This window comes from Electrona antarctica (assembly GCF_951216825.1).
Source record: "Electrona antarctica genome assembly, chromosome: 1".
Classification (NCBI taxonomy): Eukaryota; Metazoa; Chordata; class Actinopteri; order Myctophiformes; family Myctophidae; genus Electrona; species Electrona antarctica.
Window position 1 is genome coordinate 42,048,895 of NC_136806.1, and position 25,656 is coordinate 42,074,550.

The 25,656-nt window shown below is 42.6% G+C and overlaps 2 protein-coding genes across 2 annotated transcripts in view; one reads left to right on the forward strand and one right to left on the reverse strand.

Moving 5' to 3' along the window:
- mrpl11 (mitochondrial ribosomal protein L11) overlaps window positions 1–25,656 on the forward strand; it is a 47,630-nt gene that overhangs the window by 16,196 nt on the left and 5,778 nt on the right. Inside the window, exon 3 of the mRNA XM_079503135.1 lies at window positions 21,977–22,072. Within this exon, the coding sequence (XP_079359261.1) occupies window positions 21,977–22,072 (96 nt within the window). The remainder of the gene's footprint in view (window positions 1–21,976; window positions 22,073–25,656) is intronic.
- tmem265 (transmembrane protein 265) lies at window positions 1,545–5,830 on the reverse strand. Its single transcript, XM_079503127.1, has 2 exons — window positions 5,641–5,830; window positions 1,545–2,725 (listed from the first exon to the last, which is right to left on the reverse strand). Exon 2 carries the CDS (start codon window positions 2,721–2,723, stop codon window positions 1,653–1,655), a length of 1,071 nt encoding a protein of 356 aa, XP_079359253.1. The 5' UTR covers window positions 2,724–2,725; window positions 5,641–5,830; the 3' UTR covers window positions 1,545–1,652.

Below are 25,656 nucleotides of genomic sequence, written 5' to 3' on the forward strand. Positions count from 1 at the left end.
AAATCCATTCCTTGATTAAAATTTAAAAATGTAACTAACTCTTGTTCTAAACACAAAAAGCACCAGTAATGTTTCTTCCTTCTCGGAATGTTTCACAGACTTGTGTACACAAAAGGTTGGAAGCTACACATCCATTTTTCAAATGTCCCTTGCAGCAGTTGGCAGGATTATTACTTACATAATTGGCATTGCGTGTAAACACTGCAGCAAACCCGAACCTGTATTTTGAAGTTACAGTCACTTGAGAATGAAGCGATATGCTTGTTGCTCACCTGCACGCCCAACCTTTCTATGGGTGCTCAGTCTTGCAAGAGTTGACAAGCACCTTGACTTTTCTTTTTCAAAAAGAAAATGTTTTATGAGCTGTATCTACACATTATTCTAATTAACTTAAGCACGTAATTAAGATTCAGAGTTAGTAAAAACAAGTGTTAGGTTATTGGTTCCCGTAAACCACTTAAGCCCTATATACTGTACTTCATAATACAAGTATCGGAAATGGCTCATCTATAAGCTCACAATGAGTGGCATTGTGTATGCCAGTGAGCAAGCATCACAGTGTCTTGTGCATCACAATGCCATGTGTTGCTTGTAGCTTGTAGATCTGCTAGTTTAGTAATTTCTGTTTTTTTTTTTTTAATGTCTTGAAAGAAATGGACACATTTTCACCTATAATGACTGCCTAAAATCGGAATGCCAGGTTGAAAGTGGTTAAAGTCACATTAAATAACGTTTAACAGCACATCATTTGAAGGTTTGATGCCAGCTGTTTACATAACATGCTTTCGAGAAAGGGTTGAAATCACAAAGTGTCGAGACAGTAAAATATGGTGTTGGCTGCTGAATGTCATTAAGTACAGCAGGTGCGGTTTTCAGCTTCTCCAGTCTATACGTTCGTTATTGATTACCCCGGTAAAGGTTTGAGCAAGAGAACTGAAAGACTGAACAAGTTAGAGAGCGAATGCAAGAGAGTGAACTGAAACAGACTTAACATATCATGGAATACTTTTGATATATTCTTACTTTGAAACTCCCAAGAACTTAACTCAAATGTCACACATAATTGAAGCACATCGCTGCATAATCCCCATAATCTGACGCCTGGAAAATCCTGCAGATGAAATGCGACTGGTCTATTGGGAGGAAAGCAGGCTTTCATTGTACATTCTTACCTAAGCCCTACAAAAGTCCTACGTACTGTACAACTTGACAAGGCCATAGACTTGTCTGGAGTCTGAATAGAATGTGTTATGAAATATGTGGTTCAAATTCAATAAGATTGAATACTATCAATAAAAAGATATACAGTATGAAACATGTATTAGTATTTTTGATCAAGGCTTAAACATAAATAATTATTTTTCCAATAGGATTGTTCAGTGGCACTCTATTCAGACACACAAATCCAAAATAATCGGTATGTATGGAAAGACCTTTTTTTTTTTTTACACAACAAAACGTTCAAGCATACCAAATGCTTTTTCACAGCTCCACAACCCATTGCTGAATAAAAAACACCTCTGGTGTGGGTCTTTAACACTAGTTCTCTTTAGATGAACTAGAGCCTAGACATGTCCATGTGCGCACGCACATCCTTCAGTGCACGTGTGGCTGAGTGTACATGTGCCCGTGTCCACATGCAAAGTTTGTCTCTAGAGTTCATGGGAGATGAAAGGGGGCCCTATGGAGGAGTCTGCGGGCTCCAGGCTGACGTGGGAGAGGGTGTGGCTCTGGGAGCGAGACAGTGTGTGATAACGGGATGAAGGTGCTGAAGTAGAAGAGGCTTTCCCCTGGGCTTGGTCCTCTCCCTGATCTGAGCCCTGGCTCGGCAGTGCAGATTCCCCTGGCTCCATCCCTGTCCCAGCCCCCCTACCTCCGCGCTCCAGCCTGTGCTTCTGCCAGGCTGAGCTCAGCTTAACGGCCAGAGCCAGCAGGTTCTTCCCCAGGAACACTGTGGAGACCCGAGAATCCCTGTACCACAGCATGCCTGTTCCCCTCAGGCCCAGGGTAAACACGTTGATGGTGACCAGGCTGAGCCATGGATAAAGAGCCTCCTTGCGGCCTCCCCGTTGTCCCGGCAGGCCAGTGGCCCCCAGCTCTGTGAGGGCCACACATGGCAGCAGCAGCAGCAGGGCGTAACAGTAAAAGAAGACCAGGCCCTCGGCCCAGATGGGCAGCCGTGGCTCAACAGGAGCCCCGGGGCCCCCGGCCCCGCCATGGGCCTCCCACAGCCCCGCCTGCAGGTCCAACACATCCAGCAGGTCCACCACCACCCACAACAGACGACCTCGCACTTCCTGCTTCCTGCGGAGTGGGGTCATGTGGTCGGCTCCCGTCAGGATGAGGAAAAGCGATGGCAGGCAGATGGACAGCAGCAGGGTCAGGGTCTTCCTCGCCAGTGGGTCAGGCGGCCGGCGTTCCTGACGGTAGTTGTGGCAGACGAAGAAGAGCTTGAGCTGGAGCAGGGAGAGGAAGAGGAACCAGAGGGCGTTGGCGAACCCCCGCCGCGGGGAATTTGCCTCAGACACCACACCTGCCGACACAAAGCGCAGTGCAACCAAGAAACCCACGTCACCTAGCAACACTGCGGCACACTGCCAGACCCCTGGCCCCGGGACGCCACGGGTACCCAGCATGCTCTGCTCCAGCAAGTAGAGGTCCACAACTGCCATCGTGCTCACCGTGACCAGGGTTGATACGCACACCTGGGGCGTGGGCACCATGCCTGGAGAGAGAGAGGCGACAGAAATTAGACATTTATAATGGCATCTGTTCCCATATAGACATATTCACAGCGAAAAGAGGCAAGCTAAAGGACAAAGGTCATTTATTTATACAGTGCTGTTTGAAATGTAGTGTCAGTCACAGTTTGATGCTTGTTACTATGATGACATCTGCTGCCAAGCAGACCGCTGTCTTTGTCTAGTGTCAGAAGACTATTGTTCTATCCAGGCTGTTGGAGCCGAGAATCCAGTGGAGCTGAGCTTTTCTTTTTTAGCTCCATTCCTCTGTGGCTCTTTGGTTTAAACGGATCTCATTTTCTATTGATTTCTGTTTGTTTTTTCCTGAATGTATTTTCTGAGGTTCCTTTCCTATGAGATTATATTATGCTCATGTTGGTGTTGTTTTTTTGGCCATCCCTCATTCATTGTAAATTAATGTAGTTCAGAAGCAGCTATGCGCCCTTTTAAAGATGCTTTCTTTTCCTTGATAGGCTGCAATGCTTTTTCTCATTGTGTGCCGCAGTCCTTTGTCGCCACACGTCCCATTCTCATTTATGATGAATATTGATAATAACTTGCTATCTGTTTAGAGATGCTTTTGACTGAGAGTGCGTGTCCGCTATACATTATGCCTGGGTGAGTGCATGCAGCCAATTCTAATTTAGCCAAATATGATCGTTCATGTGTCGTTGCTGAACATATTTCAGCCGCTAGACAGTATAAAACCCCAGTATTGATCCAGGACTGAGAAATGATGATCAACCTTACAGTGGACTTGAACCAGCCACTCTTTATCGTATTGAGCTCAGAGGCCTGTGCCAGGCAGAGCCCGCCACTGGACTGTCCACACTCTACTGAGTACCAATCGGTGTGTCAGCCACTCTAACAGATCAATGACATTCTAATATGAAATCATTACCGGGTCAGATGTGCCGTAATGGCAACACTTGAGCGTGATGGAGCGAGAGATGGCCGGCGCCACGGCCTCTGAGCACAGGCTAGCTGTTGAAACACAAGCGTTGATCTGTTGCTGATAGAAGACACATCATCCTGAGACTAACCTCAGTTCCATCATCTGCTCTGTGCTATTCAAATCACTAAACAGGCTTGTGGTCCAGAAGACCATTGGCTGTGTGTGTGTGTGTGTGTGTGTGTGTGTGTGTGTGTGTGTGTGTGTGTGCACGCGCACATGCAAGAGTGCAAGTGAAAGATGAATCTGCCTTTGGCTGTCTACTGTACATGTCTAATAAAGTGTTACTGCATGATGGTAATAGTTCATAAATAATCTCTATGGAAGAGGCTAGGATAGAGGGAAAAAGAAAGAAAAGTGATGAATAAATGGACAAATGCAGATAGAAGGCGGTGTTATTTTATCAGGGGACGTGCTGTTGTGTGCAGCCCTGCCTGTCTTTGCTGGATGTATTCAAATGTATTCATGGGGAGGGGTACGAAGATATTACACATTAAAATGTCTTCAGAAGCAGATGAATCAAGGAGATGACTGAGGAAATGATAAGGAGTGATTAATCCGCCCCGAGGCATGGAGGCTGCGAGGACATGGATCTTGGCAGCATCCCCTAATGTAGCTATATTACATTAGATTATATTACCTGCGGTACAGTCTCACGCTGCATCCTGTAACTTGATTATCAGATGTTGAATGGACTACACAAGCCTTTGCTGGCTGAGAGAATACTGGAATTCAAAAGTGCATGCAAGTCCGCATGGTGCAGAGCAGGTGAACAATGTTGTTGGTTCATATGTGATTCAAGCAGCAACCTTCAATTTATTTTCCCCCTGGAAGTCTCCCTGTCGGTCCCTGTTTGCGTTCTGTCAGCTTGTCAACAGTACATAATTTATTCTGTTTATATAGCGAGGGGCCAGGCTGTGACAGCGTGTGTGTCCACTCCAGCTCATCAATAATGACCACATTTGTCAGCTGGGATATGACTGCTGGTGACGAGGTGAAGCAGCCTTTCAGGTTGTAAGTGTGAGTAATGGTCCGTAATGGTAGGCAGGTGAGATATTTGTTTGTTGTATTTGTATATGTTATGCTTTGTGCTCAGAATCAATCTAACCCCGGCCCGCTGCCTCTGGGTCTGTCACGTGAGATGTGTGTTTGTGTGTTGGCTTGCATGGAGATGCCTTAACCCCCCCCCCCCCCCCCCCCAAACAAAAAAAGGATCTTGAAGTCCCTTATTTAAATTCAGTCTGCGTGTGCACGCACACGCACACGCACGCACACGCACACTCTCTTTCTCTCTCTCTGAGTGGGGGTGACTATTTTGCTTTAATATTGGCTGTTTGCCAAATGTATAAATGCAGGTAGAGGGAGGACAGATGGACTGTTCCAGTAATCACCATGAAGGCATGAACAATGTCCTATAGTCCCCAAATGTGTATTGAAGACCTCGCCCATGCCAAGATCTCCCATAAGAGTCATAACTTACCACAGTTAGCTTGCTGCTTTCAGGCCAAGGGCATTAGGACACAAAAAATGAACAGGCGATGACAGTTAAACTCAATCAATCCATAGTGTGATAAACGGATGTAATTACTGTTAATGCATTGTTCAATCCCTCTCCTCTGGACTTAATCCACATGACTGATTACCGCAGAAACATCTGTTGATTTAGGCTATCAGGCACAATTGATTGCTAAGTTTTAGAACTGCAGTGATTTTAGAGAGAGCAAGTTTAGAGAGTATTTTCTTTGTTTCATGATCTAAACAGTAACAGTCGCAATTATGTATAGCATGCATGTTTCATGTCTTGCGCCCCCTTTGCAAATTGATAACAAAATCTTCTCTTTGCAACACCTGTTTCATAACAGACCTAACCGTGTGTGTGCGTGCGTGTCTGTGCGTGCGTGCTTGCACCCATCGTTCGGGTGATGATAAAAGTAAAGCTGTAGTTACCCAAACCATTCGTATTGCACTTGTGCTGCTAGATCCGCTTGATGGAGAACAAGACAAGTAGAATATTTCTCGGAAGTACAGCGTTGACGTTGACGATGACCAGATAAAGTCTCGATTTTGATCTGTCGGGGACGATCGGTATTTAACTGTGTTTCTCCTCCGTACGTCGGTGGTGCCTGGGATCTTCTTCTGGCTAAACGTGACACTCTTTAGCAGGAAAGTCGCTGCACCGACCGAGGATATGCCGTTACCTCGAGTTGTGTCGGAGAAAAATCTGGCTCATATCCCACTGGGATGGGTCCTCTTCGTCCCTAATACAATAGCCCTCTATATGAAATATTGTCCCTCTGGTGTCTGTATAATAGGATTGCATCTGCCACTTCCCGCAATGTCCGTTTCTCCGTCTCGACGCTCCGGTTGTTGGCAGCAACGGAGCCGTGCTGTGAGAGCTCTGGCTGACTGTGTCAGTGTGTGTGTGTGTGTGTGTGTGTGTGTGTGTGTGTGTGTGTGTGTGTGCGCGTGTGCGGGCGGGCGCTGGAGTCGGTCACAAGAAGAAGTGAGCCCGTTGCCTGGCTGATGGTGCGGTATCATCAGATGATCAGATCAGACCGCAAAATGTTGACGAGAAGAAGATCTGTCTGCTTCAAAATCCGGCTCCGTGCGCGTAACCAATACGACTCCACGAGGGGATCGAAAAAGGTTGGAAGAGACTCGCGAGGAAACATGCTATTCGCTATTGTATAGTATTGTCATGTGTCGCTACTCAATCCTCGCTGCCCCGAGTTTGTGACTGTGGATTTGTGGTGGTGTTAATTGGTAAGCGGCCGCGCGCGCGCGCACACACACACACACACACACACACACACACACCTACACACACACACACCTCTCCCTCCACCCTTCTCTCATTCCTTAATTTGGCCACTCTCCACCATCAGCTGTGAAAGTTTGGGTGGTAAGAGAGTGGATAAGAGAGGTCTCCTCAATTTTCTCACTTTCTGATTTAAACATATATTTTTAAAATAACCTTCATTCATTGTAACATTAATACAGTCAAATATAAACTGTCAATTGTTACATCAGCAGCAATGGAGGGTGGACATTGTGAAAAAAGCTAAATTAAGAAGTTATATTCAATTCAAAGAGGACTACATGACTGAACCTTATATTGCATTTAATTTAAAAAGAGGACAGAGGTCCCTCTGTGCCCAGTTAAGATCTGGTGCTTTACCTCTGGCAGTTGAGGTTGGCAGATATACTGGCATTCCTGAGGGGCAGCGATTGTGTGTTCTTTGTGACCTGGGAGTTGTAGAGGGTGAGTTTCATTTAGTTTTCTATAGTCCACTATACTATGATTTAAGAAACTCTTTATTTGAAAAAATTCAGGATAAGAACCCAGATTTGTTTTGGATGTCTGAATGTTTTATGTTAAATTGGTTGTTCAGTAATTGGTTGTTTTAGGAAAATTCATAGAGAAGGCATGGCAGTTACGTTGGAGAACGATGTATCCATAAAGTAACTGTCTATGTATTTTGTGTATATGTATCATTATGTACAATTTCGTGAGTGTCTTGTAAGCCTGTGCGGGCTGGGCATCTTATGATGTAGGACACTTTAATAAAAACTCTTATCTATCTATCTATCTATCTATCTATCTATCTATCGGTAGTCTCAATATGAATGATTAATTGCCTCGACTCATCGACAGACGAAAAGCAAAGGGCACTTTGCATAAATATGCCTCATATTTATTTTATGCTGAAATTATTATTCTATTTTCATTTTGGTCTTTGTAGGCCCCTATTTATATTTCAGAGCGAGAGGGAGAGAGAGAGAGAGAGAGATTTGTTGAAGTATTTATTAACAGTTTGGAGAATTACAGTACATTTCACTCAACTCAATACAAAGACTGTTAACTGTGGACGACACCATAAAGCATTACACGTGTTTACAATAGGGAGAGAGAGAGATGGGAGACTGGGGATTCATATAGGAGCCTAATGGACTGTGCAGTGTTTTTGCACTGACCCAGAAAAGGCACACCCCATTCTGTTAAACTTTACACTTTAGGTGGCTAAATAACAATATATTTTAACCAAAAGCATATTTTATTACAAATTTTATACAATCTTGGCTTTATAAAAATATCCCCCAAATGTCTCTTTATTTTAGTACAGGCCCAAATTCAATCAATGCTGCTCCAGTTTTAGTATATTCACTGGTTCTGCTTGGTAATTGTGAATTAAACTACTTTCTGCAAATTGCTTGCATAATTGTGTCTGCATTGTTTGGAACTGTCTGATACACCTTATTTGTTTTCCTTCCTTTAATCCATTGAGACCTGGAACGCATCCATGTCACGTTAGCGTTAGCGTTTTAAACATTATGTTATAATTTAGCTATTGAAAAATAGCAGATCTACAAGCTCATAGCGCGCCACCGAGTGGCGCGCTATGAACTTGTAGGTCTGCTATTTTTGAAAAATCGTTAAAATGTGCCTCAAATCTTTCCGAAAATTGTCATGATTTAGAAAACTCTTTTTTTTTAATTTCGACGTCAGGCCTGAATGGGTTAAGTAGCAAGTAGAGCAAATGATGCTTGTTGCCCGTGGAAACGAAAAGAGTGCAGATGTTACAACTTTAATTAGCGCTCTTTCTGTCTCTTCCTGTAGTTAAATGAGGAAAAAAGCATCCTTCTGTTGTAGATGAATTCATTATATGCCGGATTACCGTACAGCTGAACAAATTGGATTCCGATTTTGGGGGGAGGCCTGGTCCAGAAAATGGAGTATCTGGAAGCCTTTTATGAAAGGAGGCTGGTTTTGTTTTCTTCACCAAAGATTTATTTTGGGTCACCGCCTCCACACTTCTCATTTACCCAGTTCTGTGACACTTTCTATGAAGCCCTTGTTTATAATGTATATAATAATAAATAACTAATGCCTTTTAATTATAGTTTAAGAACTGATTAATACTCAATACTCATAATGCTTCATACCAATAATTATAATCATTACCCACAATCATAGCCCTCGCTTGCTCCCTCTCTCGTTGACTGTTCCTCTCCACTCCCTTGGCTTGGTGCTGTTATCTGTGTATGCATGGATGTGCACTGTCTGTACACACACACACCACACCTACCAAAGCTTTACAAAAGCTGTCGAGTGTCAATATAGCATACTGTATGCATATAAATCGTCCATTGTGTGACCTCCAATCCACACTGTGGATTGTTAAAAGCCAATGGGCGAGCTACTTTAACTTCAGTTGGTGAACTATCAAATGATTGAATGTAATGTAATCTTGCCCCACGTGCACGGCCGCATGTCCTGATGTCATTTCTCCTGGGTGCCTGGGTGTGGAGGCAAACGCAGACGAGCTGAGACTTGTCCATATGGCAAGAACATGTCGATATAGATGGGTCAATATATGTATGGTTTAACCCCAATCAAATGAATACAAAAGGTTTTACAATGAATGATGTTATTATTGTGCATGCTAAATAACATCTAGGAAAAATATACATTCTGGAAAGGCGTAATTTTCAAGATGTTGTCCAAGATTGCTGCCAGGAGCTTTAACTGGCTATTTCTCAATAAAAAATAATAATTAATATAGCTGCAAGCAGCGATAAGACGGGGTCAAGCCATAAAAGTAATAAAGCAATAATGCAATGCCTGTCTTCTAATTAATTACTACTGAACTACTACTTGATACTCAATACAATGAACTACAATCACTGCATTAGGACTAATAAGTAATGTTATATAGAGAGGAGTGATGTCATACTCTTCCAAATTAACAATTAGGTTGGAGACTGGAGATGACGTCAATTGTTTTGTTACCCCCACGAATCAACCATGCAGATTTTGGACCCAATCATGTTCCATGTTCCAGGCTACTATCGTTCACTGATTGGAGACTGGAGATGATGTCATTTTTTTGTTACACTGATTGGCGTCTGTCAAAGCTGTACTCCCGCAACCAACATTAGCAGGGTCCAGACTCCACAGAAATGAATAGAAATGCAATTTCGCTTTTTTGACGTCAAGAGTGGATAGAGCAGATCATATAATTAATTCCTTGGGAGATCTCTAAAGGTCAGAGGTCCTTTAACGAATGACTGTGAGCTTCAGTTCTTGAGCGATTCTCACAAACCTCTACCATATTGCCAAATTTTGTGGAAAACAACAGCACAGAACTTCCAAAACTGCGAAAAATTTCAGAATCCGTACAAATACAATAAGGGGTCTTCGCCCTTTCGGGCGTGACCCCTAATAATAAAATATTTGGGGTTAAGTTAAGTGATATTTTTGAGGGGTATGCCCAGCTTTGAGTGTTTGTGTAAACACAAAAATTGAAGACAAAAGTTGAAGACAAAAGTGAGGACGCAAATTGTGATTGGCCAGAATGAGATGATGTATGATGATAAGAGCGCCCCTCACTTCACACGGGTGTGATTTTCCATATATTGACCCATCTAGTATAATGTGTCTCCTGTCTTTCCAGACATATCACCAGGCTCCATTGTTTTCACATTACATGTCAGACTCATCTAACTACGTCATGAGGTGCTTCGTTTGGGTTGCTCCGGCAAACCCGATAATCTTAATACTGTAGAAATCCCATACACAACCTGTTATTGTGAGCCCAGCTTACTTAGCGGGAGAGCGCGGTTCGATCCCAGCTCGGTGCACGAATTGTTTATTTTTTGTGTGCATGTTTTAAGATCATCTTATAAGATAATAATCGTATTTCATTTCAACCAATAGTCAAACTACTTTATTATTATAATCCTGGCACAGTAGCACAAGTTGAAGTTGTTACCTAATTTAAATTTCATTACAGATTTATCATTGGGAAATATGTTATATGCTGCTGAACTGATTCCAAACAAGAAATGTAGTAATAATGCAAGATCACTTTAGGATATTGACTGATTTTGCAGATATTGAATCATTACAAATGATAGCTGTCACACTTTTGTGTGGTGGGACTTGTATAGGTGGTTGTCCACAGTTTTCCACTCTTTAGTTTATTATACCTTGTTTACATGGACAAAATGCTATTTGCACAATTTAGGAAGAACAGACATTTGATATGCTATTTGATGTTACAATGTAAACAACAAACCTTAACCCATTTTGGGCGGGAACCCCTTTTGGTGTTTTAACTAAGCATTATGTTATACTTTAGCTATTGAAAAATAGCAGATCTACAAGCTCACTTGTAGGTCTGCTATTTTTGAAAAATTGTAAAAATGCGGCACAAATCTTTGAATATATATATATTCTTTCAGAAGACTTTTTTTTATTTATTTCGATGTCAGGTCTAAATGGGTTAAAGTGATTCAGCTGAATGTTAAACTAAAGGTTTGATTTCAAAACAAGGCACATTTACATGTTACTGTACATAAATCATCTACAAGCAAACCCTATAGTGCAAGGCTTGGAAGTCCGATGTAGATCATGGATTTCACAATGCCATGCCAGACTTCTCGGTTCTTCATTGCCATCCCCAGTTCCTGCTTACTGATGCACGTGTCCCTAGCGATGACATCGGGGAACGACAGTTTTCTACCTCTGGTCTGGTTTGAGGCAGGACTCCAGAGAAGAAGGGAAGATATAACCTCATTCAATGTCAGCTCTGTAGCAGTGGCCGGCAAACTGTGTTCTTCTGGATCGGACTAGTGAAGAAACACGGGGAAGGTTTCCGTATATTAGATTAGTCGATGGGTGGCTCTTCCCAGACAGATTTTGCACTCTCATTAGAAGGCGGGTGTAAGTGCCATCCAACCGTTTCATCCGTTTCATTCAACCGATGTAGTACTTTGCTTTGTCATCTGTTATCTGTCCCTGAAGGCTTGATTTCACTGTACGGTACCTGGGAGTGGGAACACAAAAGAAACAGTGTGATTTCGCTTGTCTCATGCTGCTTCCATTACGTTACTCCATTATCTATTTTAGCCCCTTTATTCTGACCTCGTTGATGGTGAGAGTCTACGGAACAGTATTTCATACTACAAGTAGGCGAAATAAATCCCATTATGGAGGCAGAAGTAGTGGGAAAAAGGGAGTATGCGCTGGGCAAGCAACTTCTTTTGAAACTCGAATGGAAGTGGAATACCGCTGCCTGTGTTAATTTGGCATAATACCTGATTGAAACTTTGTTGTGTGCCAGTGGTGAGCACCAAAAACAAGGGTGCAGATCTTCAAGCTCGCTTTAGCTTTTATGATACACACCCACACATAACTAAGTATATAGCACCGAAGTCCTGACGTCACTGTCAGTAGAGGGCGTCAGTCCCCAGGTTCATGTACTTTTTATTTGCATTGTAATCTCCATAGGGGGATTTTAGATCGCCTCATATAAGAACTGTGGCCACATTAATTCCATTTTCTCCAGAAAATGGCTGTATCAAATATGAATGGACATCATTAACGACGCACAGCCACTCGGTTTATTTTTCAAACACAGTTCTTATATGAAGCGACCTAAAATCGCCCTATGGAGATTTCACTGCAAATAAAAAAATACATGAACCTGTGTATAGGCGCCCTCTACTGAAAGTGACGTCAGACTTGGGTGCTCTATAACTCAGCCTTTTGATTAGGCGATATTCCCCTGCTCCTCAGGCCTGGGGTTCATTACAGAGGGAGAGCTTTAATCAGACAGGAGAGAGAGGAGGTGTCATCTTTCTTGTCACATGCAGCAGTGCACTTTTCAGCAGTTCACTGGTCCCCAACAGAAGAGATTTTCCATTTATCTGACTTCAGTATGCGCCTTTTCCCTTTTGTCCTGCACCCTTCTTTGGTCCATCACCCTCTCCTCAGCTTACCCCCTCCCCCCACTCTCTTCCTCTTTTTTTCCCCCTGTTCCCCACGGGTGTAGTTGAAGGTCACTCAGCTCTGGCTCATTTTCAGAGAGGAGAGAGGGCGAGATTGAATAAAGTTGGAGGAAATGAACGGGGGAGAGAGAGAGAGCGAGGAGGGGAGAGAGAGCGAGAGAGAGCGGGCGCGTTGTTAGTAAAGACCTATTGTCCGCAACTTTTACTCTGCAGTCATCACTTTTCCTCTAGGCGTGATTGGGGAAGTTTAGAAGGGCATGTCTCTAGATGCTTTGGGCATTGTCCACTGGACCTCCCCTCCACCCCCCCCCCCCCCCCACACACACACACACACACACACAATTTACAATTTAGGCATTTAGCAGACGCTCTTAATCCAGAGCGACTTACATTAAGCAATAACAAAAGCATGGCATACATCACATATATAAAAAGTAGTTATCATGAAACTACACACAAACACACATCAACTACACACAAACAAACGTCACCTCATGGAGATCATCATGTTCACAGACGCTCTCAGTGTCATATTCAAGTTGTGAGCCGCCGTCTATGGTGATTTTGTCGTTATCCATCACAATCCTTTGTAAGTGCAACATCGACGCTCCTACAACAATGCTGCCAATCGTTATTGCAGTGCTGCTTTGTCTTTACCAGACTGTGGCACACACATGCACATATACACACACACACAGTCTCTGCCTCTCTCCTCCAGTTGTCATCCAATCTTACAGTTCTTCAGTCATCCCCAGTCTTGCCTCGGCTTCCTGAGGTTCAACCTCTTCCGTTATGCTGCAGCCTGCACGTGATTACTCGTGAAAAAGCACGACGACGTCAACACATTGAGGAGAACTTAATGGAGTCGAAAATGTGGATTTCTTGCTGTAATGCAATCAATTTAATTCTGCTGCTTCTTGTGTGTCTTCACCAAAACTCTTAACAGGAAAAACCTCCCGAAGACGAGCATGCATATTCAGCTGACGCTGCTTGTGGAAGCAGAGCTGTCAGGTTTCTCACCGGTTCTGGTCGCTATGCAGACGATTGCTGGATTTGACTTGACTCATTTTGTTAGCTCGTGGACATTCTTTTATGTTGCTTTTTCCATTTATTTATTCACTTTTAAACATGCTGTGTTGTTAATGTGATGTTGAATGGGGTGTAACGCAGGCCATAATATAATAATACGTCAAAATTGTCTTGTTTCTATGCTCTATGATTGAAAAGAACATTTCAACTTTTCAAGTATAGATTCCATTCATTCTCACTGCATGGTGAAACGGCTCTCAACATAGATTTTATCAATATGTAAGTAAGAAGAATTTTCCACATACCTAGTTTTGAGAAAGTGAACTAGCTGTGTTCATTCTTTTATTACCCTTGACAGAAGTGTTCTAGTGCAACAAAAATGTATAGCAAGGAATATTCTGAAAGAAATTGTATAGGCTACCATGAGCCTTTTTATAAACATATTTTATCATCATAGTGAAGCAATCACCATACAATCGGTTTTTGCGAGTAGCGACTACTGGAAACAAATAAAATAGTTGCTGCGAAGTTATTCACTGGAATTAAAAGAAATAATAACTTATATTATAAAAAAGAATATATTAAAAATCTTCACAGCAATCAGAGGCAAACAGGAACCAACAAGAAATACGTGATCAATGCCCCCTCTTTCTTTCAGTAAATTAAACATCTACTGACGCACAAACTTGGACACATCATCAGTGTTGAATCGTTGGGTGTTTTGGGTTTTGCAACATACACCCTCCTCCAGGTAACCCAACCAATGCTGTAAGCTTAGCGGTGTGGTGGTTAGCCTAGTACGCCTACAGGTTTAGAGGAGTCCCCGTGTCGAAAATAAGTTTGCCCTGGACAAACTTTTTTCTTTCTCGGGTGCCATCGCGTTGTCGTGACGTGAAAACCAGTTCTTGGGGGATGCAGCCATACAGGCATTTAGCTGCAGACACGTTTCACACTAGAGTGTGAAAAGACCCAACACCTTCCAGACACGCAGGACACAGAGAGAATAGATGTGAATTCTTCTGTCTGGTGATACACTGTCTGTCAGCCTTGAAAGGGCAAAATACATACTACATACAAATTATGCACTAAAAGCCTCTTGACTGAGGGGAGTCAAGAGGCTCCCCTCAGTCAATCCACTCAGTAAATCCACGCCGGCCTTCGGCTGAACAGGCCACATCTCAGCCTCGGCGCTACTGATTTTAAACCCTCCTTCTCTCGTCTCGTCTGTAGCTCACGGAAGAAATGGTTTTAGCTGCCAACCCTCTCCACACCAGGTCGTCGTCTCTCTGGCCGTCCTCTGGCTCTCCAGATGTCACCTAATCTGTTCCTGGTTGTCACTGGTACTGCCACTCCCAGAGTCTTTCAGTAAATTAAACATCTACTGATGCACAAACTTGGACACATCATCAGTGTTATAACCTGGAATCGTTTTCGGCCGCCATTTAGGTGAACAGGTGCTTATATTAACTGTATGAATATCACTACTATCCATAACATACTCCAATATGTTCTTACGGACTCCTGCTTGATTCTGTCACACTTTGGCACATGGGCTTCTGGGATGAACACTACAAAATAGGGATGTCCCGATCACGTTTTTTTGCTCCCGATCCGATTCCGATCATTTGAATTTGAGCATCTGCTGATACCGATTTTTCCCGATCCGATATTTATATTTTATAGAACACGTTTATGCCATATCACAATAGTACAATATCACAGACAATAATATGATATAATAATATTGATACTAGGGATGTCCCAACCGAAAACAAAGCTATATATTGAATGAGTAACGACTTAACTTAGTCACCAATTCCTCGGTGAGACTAGCTTTGTTGGCAGTCGATTATTATAGTTGTATTGTCAAATTGTAGCCTGGAAATAAGAGCTGATATCTGGCTCAAACCAGTTTTAAACTTAAGTGTTTTTCTTTTGCAGTTGAAGTAGTTAGAAATGTTTTCTTCTGATTTAGCAGATCTTCTGAGATAGCAGATCTACTAGCTCACAAAGAGTTGCGATGCGACTCATTGTGAGCTTGTAGATCTGCTATTTAAATTTTCTTTTTGTATATACACAACTTGAAATGGGACATTCTGCATAGTGAGTACTTTCTACTTTTGGTCCTTAAGTACATTTTGAATTCCAGACTTCTTCCAGAGTATTTCTACATTGCAGTATTGATACTTTTTACTCAAGTAAAACAATTGAGTACTTTTTCCCCCACTGGATCCAATGTAGTTTTGATTTAGTCACGAGCTCTTTATAAAACCCACAGACACTTAAATGCTTTCACGTGACTTCCAAAACCTTTCAAAAGGACGTACAGCTTAAAAAAAAGCCAAACTACAAGCTAGCTAACAACACGTCGTGACTCGTGATGCGCCGCGCTGTCCGCTCGTAGCTAGGGCTGTCACGATTACGACGCTTGATTGTCAAACAAATACCAGTGATTGCGATTAACCTGTTTTTGGCATTCTTTAGGCTTCATAATACAAAATTGTACAGGGCACGTATGACAAATAACTTCAATATACAAAGAAATGACTAAATATTTAATAGTTTTAGACAAAAGAAAAAAGAAAAACAGCGGTGACATATTTTAAGCTTGTAGATCAGCCTTTTATGTAGTATGAACTTGTCTTTTTTTTTTTGTCATGGTCTACTTGTAGTAAGTCGTAGAGTGGTATGATGGGTCTTGACGCTCTGGAAGTCGAGAAGAATTTTGCTCTTAATTGTTACACTGAAGTTTTGCTTCCAAAAATGGGAAAAACACTTGTTTTGCATGCTCCAAAGGTCACACAGGTCACGATGAGTGGATTTGAGCAATGGTGGAAGGTATCTCAGATAGAGTGCAAGTTTGTTTTTCATGTTCAGTGTCATTTCAGTAAATGAATAACCCTAACCTTAACCCTAGTTAGAAATTAATTAAATTGCTACATTTATAAGTAAGTTCAATTAATTAATGTACTATTGGAAAAACACTTGTTTTGCATGCTCCAAAGGTCACACAGGTCACGTTGAGTGGATTTGAGCAGTGGAAAGGTATCTCAGATAGAGTGCAAGTTTGTTTTTCATGTTCAGGGTAATTTCAGTAAATTAATAACTCTAACCTTAACCCTATTTAGAAATTAATTAAATTGCTACATTTATAAGTAAGTTCAATTAATGAATGTGCTCCAGACGACCAGGTTGACGCCTAGTGTTGGCTGTCCCCACCCCGTCTGTGTGTGAATGGGTGAACGTGAGGCTTATATCGCATAAGCGCCCAGAGTGGTTTAGAAAAGCGCTATATAAATGCAGGCTGTTCATTCTGTACTGGGCTTGCAGTTTGTAGCTGAGGTATGTTAATCAGCTGTACTGAGACTATAAGACCAGGCTGGAAGTGATAAAACTCCCAACATCAGAGCAGATTAAATGAACAAGGTAATGAACGTAATGAATTACTGTGTTTCACACTGCAGAGTTTAATTAACCTCGCCTCCTGCCCAGCCCCTTTCCAATCAAACACCTTCCTTTCTATTCAGCCCAACCTGCAGCCTGCCAGGGCAATTTATCCAGTGTGCTTGAGTCCCTGGGGCAATTAATCCTGCCTACTGCCCCAAGGCCATCTCCTATGTCTGTGTCCTTTATCTGCATGTCTGCTATGCTTCCGTGCGCACAGTTGTTCTCCTGGCAAACTCTCCTCCCTCCCGCCTTCCCTCTCTCTCCCCCTATGTCTCCTTATCTCTTCCCACCCACCCACCCCTCTGTCTGTCTGTCTGTCTGTCTGTCTGTCTGTCTGTCTGTCTGTCTGTCTGTCTGTCTGTCTGTCTGTCTGTTCCCATTTCATTCTCTCTTGTGCTCTCTGATGCAGAAACACCTGCGGCCAGGCTGAGCAAACGCATCCACACTGTCAGCACTCCTCCCAAATTAATGATGTGCACATTATTCACTCACATCTGATACACTTGTGATATTGCACTCTCTTCTCGTCAGTCAAACGAACCTTTTCATTGTTCAAATATTGATCATGAGAAGGACTCTCTCACCTCTCAGCTGACTTTCATCCCCTCACGTCCATTCCTGTCTCTCCCCTGCACACATTAGGTTGCCTCCCTACTGCACACATCTCCTCTCCTCTCCTCTACTCTCCTCTCTTTTCCTGCCAGTACTATATCTTGTTAAAAAGAGTTGGTGAAGCTGAAAGGCCACTCACATTTACATGGAGAAATGGACAGAAAAAAGAAAGAGAATATGGTAGAAGGGTCAAACCCAATGGACACCTCTCACATTTTAATTGCAAATGCCTAATTGCCTCCCTTAACTATAAGTAATTGCGCTCCACTGTGCAGATCTCAAATGGATCATACAGCAATTAACTTAACCAGTGCTGCCATTGGACTTGATGGCTGCAGTATCTCTGTAGATTAGCGTTAATCCTGCTGCCCAGGATCTCAGAAGCCTTTGAAGATATGGGGCTGAATGTCCTCATCTGCGGCCGGAGTGGAGGGCCCCCGCCATGGGGTGATGGGCTGCAGCCATTTTGTACTGGAGAGCAAGCGACTCTAATCAGACATGGTGAGCAGAGAGGATTTAGCCGGCAGCTCGGACTAGAGGATGATTAGATGCTCAGATGGAGGGAGTGGGGTTAGCGATCTGGCCAGGGCATAAACGTTAGTGTTGCACTTGTCTCTGTGATAAATGTCACAGAATCCAACTGAACCTTGCTTTCATGGCACACACCAGCCCGCCGCCAGTTTTAAAGACCCTCATTACAATTACCAACACGGTTCAATTCCCGATAATTACTGCAGTTAGACTTTAAATCGCCTGGGGTGAAAATGAAACTTGCTCACACTGTCATCTTCTAACACTTCCATGGCCGTTTGTGTAACATCTTAATTATAATATGATTACCTGTCTTATGCGCATAGTTTTTTGAGTGTGTTAACTCATATCCTCATGTTCACTATTCCCCTTGTGGGCCATTGTCTGACCAAGCTCCCTCACGTACCAGGCTGAATATGTTCTCTGTATATTTCTCGTCTTAGTTTGTGCACCATATGCCCGGGGACATCCCTGAAGCACATCGCCTTTGACTATCTTTAGCACAGTTGCTGCTCTTTCTGCATAATGTTTGGCTATCCATGCTTAAAGCACTTTTTCAGGTTTTGTCCATGCTGGTCAGGGAGGCCCTTTCCTGGCGATGGTTTGGTGGTCAGGGAGGGGGGCATTGTCTGACAGAGGCAACGAAAGAGAGCAGAATATGTGAGGGAGTCCTGGAGGCTTCTGCTTTGACTCATGCCCAACATCAGAGCCTTTATATTAATCCATATTTAATTAGAATTTCTACCCGCACTCCCTTGTTTATCCAAGCTGTGTTTTTTTATGCGTTACAACAATGGGGGGGGGGGAGTACTATACAGTGGTGCGGTACTGTGTTTGACATGGGATTACTATTAATAAGCCAGGGGGGGAGGCAGGGGGAAGGTGGTGGAAGAGGGAGGGCCCTCCGGGGATGCGGTGGGTTTTCATTTCATTAACGGGATGTATTGTAATTCTAATGCAACACGTCGGTGGCCAAACAATATCTGCTGCAACACACAGTGACGGGGGAGACCAAACGTCCATCAGATTGAGTTAGTGTGTACGTAGAGAGCAACGAGGCCGGCGGTGTCAGCGTCTCCGGGGCCTAATGAACTGATAAGAGATGCCAAGATGAAGGTGCGCTGATCAGCATGCATCAGGTGTGTTTTGAGGCTTTTAGTGAAGATGATGTTCGGAGGCGTTTCCGCTCCGTTATGTTCAAATAAGCGTCCTCCCCGTTCTGTCATTGAATAATGTCTCGGGATGAATGAGTTTTCATCAGGTCCATTATTAGAATCCGGAGGCAGTGCATTACTCTGCAGGCGCCGTCATGGAGCAATAGAAGCTGGTGACTCCATTAAACTGTGTATAAAAACCCTTTTTTCCCATTCCTAAAATGAACATTTCAATCAGTGTGTTGCCCTTTGGGGAAAATGGCGGGTGAAAGTCAGTATAAATTTACGTAGGAGTAATTAGATTCCTTAATAGTCATTGCCGGCTGATTCCAAGTCAGCAGAGGAATGGCGAGGGGAGAGGCGTTGGCGAGGGTGTTGACTTAATGTCACCCATCCATTCTGCCTTCGCTCTGGTTGGCCTGGCAGGGACTGGGAAAGGGAGACTCATTTATCACAGGGTCTCTGGGGCTCTGGGCACCAACATGCACTCTGTCATACCTCGCCTAGTGTGCCTCGCCTGACAGACACACGCAGTCACGCACATACACAAAATCTACATTTTGGAATTGTGAATGACCACACGCGCAGTCGCGCGCGCACACACACACACACACACACACACACACACACACACTACACATTGTGGAATAGTAATGGACCACAGACACCCAGCCTAGACCATGCTGGCATGAATACATGTATAATAGGAAAAGGAATAATTGGAAGTTGGAACAGCCCATTAAAAATAAATTGTATCACATAATTCACATTGTGATTGCTGCCAATCTTGTAATCAAGCTTGATGTTACTGTGACCACTGTTGCCAATAAGATGTTTAAGGCCCATGGTACTGTAGCCAACATTTCTGGATGTGGTCACAAGATTACATTTAGCCCAAGATTGAACAGAAAGATTATTTTTAATGGTCCAGTAAGAACCATGTAAACTTCAAAACGGATCCAAAATGAAATTAACAGTTAAAAGTTGCACCATCCGTCGCTGTCTGAATGAATTGGCTCCATGGTAGACAGAAAAGGGAAAGACACTGGACTTCACAAATTGCATGCTGACAAGCCACAGTCCTTCTGGCAGCATGAACATAGAGTCCATGTGATCTGTCTACAGTACAAAGTCAAAATTAAGCTTTCAAAGAAAACAAACTCCATGCCCACTGTGAAACATGGATCAGTGTCAGTGATGATTTGGGGTTACTTTGCAGGGTGCCCAGCCTTACACCTGTGCAGGGCATAATGATGACAGTACAGCCCAGAAAGTCTTAAGGTCCTTGCAGCAGGAAAACAAAACAAAAACAAAACCTTTAGCCACTGGTTATGGGTTTTTCTGCAGGATAATGACCCAAAATAGACATCAAAAAGCAGCATGAGAAGAAAACATTGGACCAGGTGGTGATCGGAATCCCTTTGAAAATCTTTGGGAAGAGCTGAAACTTGCAGTTGTTGTTTTTTTCCCGCTTCCTGTCAGTTTCAACTTAATTGTGAGAAAATGTAGTTTTCACAGCATGGCATGGTTAGGAGGCGAGTGAAATGGTTCTGTCTGTCTGGACATCATCACACAAACTGTTGGGCTGGTCAGTAACAGTTTTCTTGTTCACACTGCCATGGAAGTACCTCCTCATGTTTTTGGTCCACATACTGTATGTTTCATATTGTGAAATAATACTTAAAGGACCACTTCACCTCTTTTCAACCTATCTTCATATAATTGGTTCTCACTAATCATCACTCATCATAAAGTAGCAAAAAAATGTTTTCCTACTCGGTCTGTGTCTCATAGGAAGGCTTTGGCCAGTTAAAAACCCGTCCACCAGTGACATCATCGATGGGGAATCCAAGCTAATAGAAACTGCAGGCTTTCTGTTCCTGAAAAGTTGCAATGCGAAAATGGAAGCCATCGTTCTCACGATAATAAAAAAATAAATATTGTTTAAAAGATATATTGTTTTTCTTTTTTTAAACGATGATGTCACTGGTGGACGGGTTTCTGAATTGCCCACAGCCCTCCTGTTAGATAGGTTGAAAAGTGGTGAAGTGGTCCTCTAACATTTGTAATGTTAAGTAAACCAGTATCGTCATAGATATGCCATAGAATATGACTGATGTCAGCCATAGACATCCACATGGGGAAGGCATGCCATAATTAGACTTTCTTCTTAAAAAAGATGGTAAGGTAACAAAATGGACTATTCTGAAGTGGCCTGCTTTTGAGTCCTCATCTGAATCCCATTGAACATTTGAGGCTATACATTCTATCCAGGCACAGCTAGAGAACATGCCTGCAATTCCGTATAGTGCAATTATAAAACCCTGCATAAATAGCCATAGTCCAGTGCATCATTATGGTACATAACACACCATCAGCCATGCTGTGGGGCAGCACCGTGTGTGCTCCTCGTTAGACTATTTCTCCAAGGCTGCCTGACTGACGGACGGCAGCCCAGTCGTTACTATGCAAGCCTTGCAGTTTGCCATGAGTGACATGCGGATGAAGACATTTAAAAAACATCCAGTTCTGTCTTAAGCCCGATTTATACTCATTTTACCCCCTACTTATACTCATTTTACACCCTATTTATTCTCCGTCGTACACCATCGCACACCAAAAACAGTTTATATATTTTCTGTGTAAATTAAGCATCATTCTCCCTCTGCTTTTCTCTCCTCTCCTACTCATCGCTTCATTCACCCTCTCCCATTCAGAAAGGGATTCCCATTAGCCAATTTTGCAAGGACTTCAATGAGAAGACCAAGGATCTCAAGGAAGGAATTCCTCTTCCAATCAGGATCCATGTAAAGGTAAGCCATCTCTCACCACCTCCATGCATTCATCAACCCTTTATACCCAATGTTCAGGTAAACGCTAGTGGCTGCATAACATTTCCAAAAGCACTTCCATTATTCATACTCGTACCACCGAAGTAAGCCTCTCCATTTGCATTCATTAATGAAACCATACCCCAGAGGAACGGGAGAGTCAGAGAGCATTAACCCATTTAGGGCTGACGTCGAAATTTAGAAAATGTCTTCTAATTCCTGACAGTTTTCTGAAATACCTATGTTTCTATATCAGTGGTGCTCAATATTTCATGTCAAGGACCCCAAAAATGATATGCAATTGGCCGCCGACCCCCATCTGAAAATATGTTATTCCAGGAACCCCTCAGAAGCAAAGAGTTGAGTTAAAAACGTTCACTCTGAAAGAATATATATTCAAAGATTTGCGCCACAACAATAGATTAAGTATAACATAATGCTTGAAACACCAAAAGGGGATCCCGCCCAGGATGGGTTAAGCCACAGTAGCATACAGTAGCTGGGCTTTTCCATACACCTTGTTAATGGTCACCTCTTTTCTTGCTTTTTCCTTTGTACTGTTTAACTTCATTTCATGTGATCATCATCACATCATGCCTTGATCCAAATCAGCGTCTGAAATATATTTATAGTAGAATAGCCTGATCCTTTTTATAGGGTCTAACTATACGAGTTTTGGTTTGGAGATGCAATCTTATGCAGTAGGAGTGCTCAGCCGGTACACCTGCTGCTTCTGTCACATCAGTGCCATCTGCTGGTGGAAAGTGGTCAAAAGAAACAAATGTAGCTGCAAGCATCCATCCAGGCCTACCGGTACTTGCTTTATGTCAGCACATCTGATACATCATAATTAGTTTATGACCACATGACATTTCTATAGGGTATGAAACCAAACATCATAGCAGGATACAGTATGGACAACTAAAGCAGGGCACACTGCAGCGATACAGTTGGGTGCCACCGATATTGTCCCTTATCATTTGACCCATTTAGGCCTGACCTCAAAATTTAAAAAAATCTTCTAAATCCTCCAGTTTTCTGAAATAAATATTTTCACGATTTTTCAAAAATAGCAGACCTACAAGCTCGTAGCGCGCCACTCGGTGGCGCGCTATGAGCTTGTAGATCTGCTATTTTTCAATAGCTAAATTATAACGAGGTTTAAAACACCAAAATGGGTTAACTGTCCTTTTGCGCAGATCACACAAACCTCAGCAAAAAGAAAAGGACAATATCGATGGCCTCCAACTGTATATTACTGTATATTCTATACTTATCTGCACAACAAAGGTGGCATTCATCCCACGATGTTACACTGCGATTAAAACCAATCCTGCTGCGTATTGTCAGAAAGTGTGCTTCGTTTGGCAAGTGTGAAGGCTCATTCGAATTCCGGTGTGCATCCAACAATCCCATTATAGTTCGACAAAAAATGGGGGTTTCGCTTCGCTTCCAAGCGCACCTGACTTCGATTCACTGCAGGTGTGAATGCAATCTGCATCAAATAAAGGAAATAAAGCAAGCAATGTGGCGGATGAATGAGAAGTAAACACAGCTGGAGATGGATATGCATATTTTACGCAGCACAAAGATGTGCAGTTACCATGGATCGTCATGGTCGAACGAGGAGACCGAAACCCTCATCGAAATATGGTCAGACGAGTACATTAATCAATTAAACATAAATCAATCAAACAAATAAAAACACGCACGTAACTTTGGGAAAGTGTCATAGTAGCTTGTTTACAACTGAAACGGACTTCCTGTGCATAATTTCCTCTTCAAAATAAGAGCCACATTATTATTAAGTCTACTTACAGGACATTAATTAACATCACATTTGAGTTCCTTTTGAATGCCTGTCAGATTTCTCTACATAACTGTCTCGGCTGTTGGTGCGCAAATGCGCCTTGCATGCCTTTGATCTACACGCATCGGTTGTGTGCCCCCCTGATTATTAATAGCATCTAAACATGTAAACACAACATGAACATAGTACTCTTATCGCATAGTACGCATATCGCATTCTCGCCGAGAAATATTTTCGAGGGGAAAAAACCCCCCCAAAAAAACGAATGGTTCAAGCCCATTAATTAAGATTCGAGTGCCAACAACCCTAACGAGCGAAGGTTCAAACCTTCGCTCGTTATTTAAATATAACCTATTTAAATATAAATACTTCAAAATTAAAGAAACATGTTTAGCTTGATCTGTAGTTACATGGCATATGCATAATTTTATATGATGATCCCTACAAGGATCAAGTTTTCATTAACAACGCTTAAAGTTACCCATAACTGATGAGCAAAATATTTGATCTGTTAAAAGGCAAGACAAATAAGACTTGTCTTGTGGTCACGTACGGTATCAACAATCCAGCCTGTAACAACACATACAGACACACACGCATGAGGGAGTGAATTTTATCATATTGTACAGCCATGCTGTGAAGTGATGTGATGCATGCAAGTATCTTCATTAAAGTCAATTAGAGACATCTTTAATTCACCTTGCGCATGAATCATAGATCAATAATTATTTCCAGCATACTCCATGAGGAGAAATATACAGAAAAACATGTTTTCATGAACAGGAGAAGGGGGCACACCAGTATTGCTGAGGTCCTGCTGACCTTGATGCTGATGTCTAAAAGGGAAGAAATAGCCAGTCATAATCACGAAATGGGGTGGGCGATAGGGAAAACTATAATATCACAATATGTTTTCAAGCAGTATCACGATACATGATATTATCACGATATTTTTTTCATGCGGTTTTTATGGTTATTTTTCAAGTTTCTTAACCGTTTCCCCGCCAAAATACATAGCCTCCATTATTTGTCGGGAAGCGACGCTGCCAAAATGCGTAGCCTACGTTTATTCAGTTGTATAAATGTGTTTAATCCGATCTAGTGGAAAGGCTACTCACATTATCTTCGGATGGCTATCTGTTGTTAGCTTAGACAGTGGACTGCGCCATCTTTGATTGTGCACCCTCGTGTGTGCACGCGCACGCACGCTTTCAGTCGCTTTAGTCTCCAAATGCCCTCCCAGGCGGCATTTCTGGTCAAAACAACGCTTATTGCACGGAGCCTGGTGGTCGTAGTAATGGCACCGGCCAGTACTGATCATGCTCCAGGCAGACAATAACATCCAGTCAGGAGTCAACACACACCATTAGGCTCACACAACATCCGGTCACGGGGGATATCCTGGCATGTTATTAATTAATCCTGGCGGAAATTGTGTTAACAGTACAACCACCTACACGCCAAGGTAACAGAAACTAAAACAAATAGGAGTAAGTTAGTTAGTTTGTTTATTTATTTCGGTTATTTAAAAAAATCAATACAACAGTTGTTGAGCAAAATGAGCATACAGTAGCCTACAACTTATTCAAGGTGACTATTTGGCTGAAAAGGTTTGGGCTGAAGTATTGATGAACGTATACAGAACTGCAAATCACAGAATGAATGTGCATTCACTGTCATTCATCTTGACGATATTTATCACCATAATCACCCACCCCTAACCACGTGCACGTATTAATTGCTGTTTAAGCTTATA

What these genes read in the sequence shown, in the direction of transcription:
- tmem265 (XM_079503127.1), bottom strand. Translation starts at nt 2,723, where the DNA reads ATGGTGCCCACGCCCCAGGTGTGCGTATCAACCCTGGTCACGGTGAGC.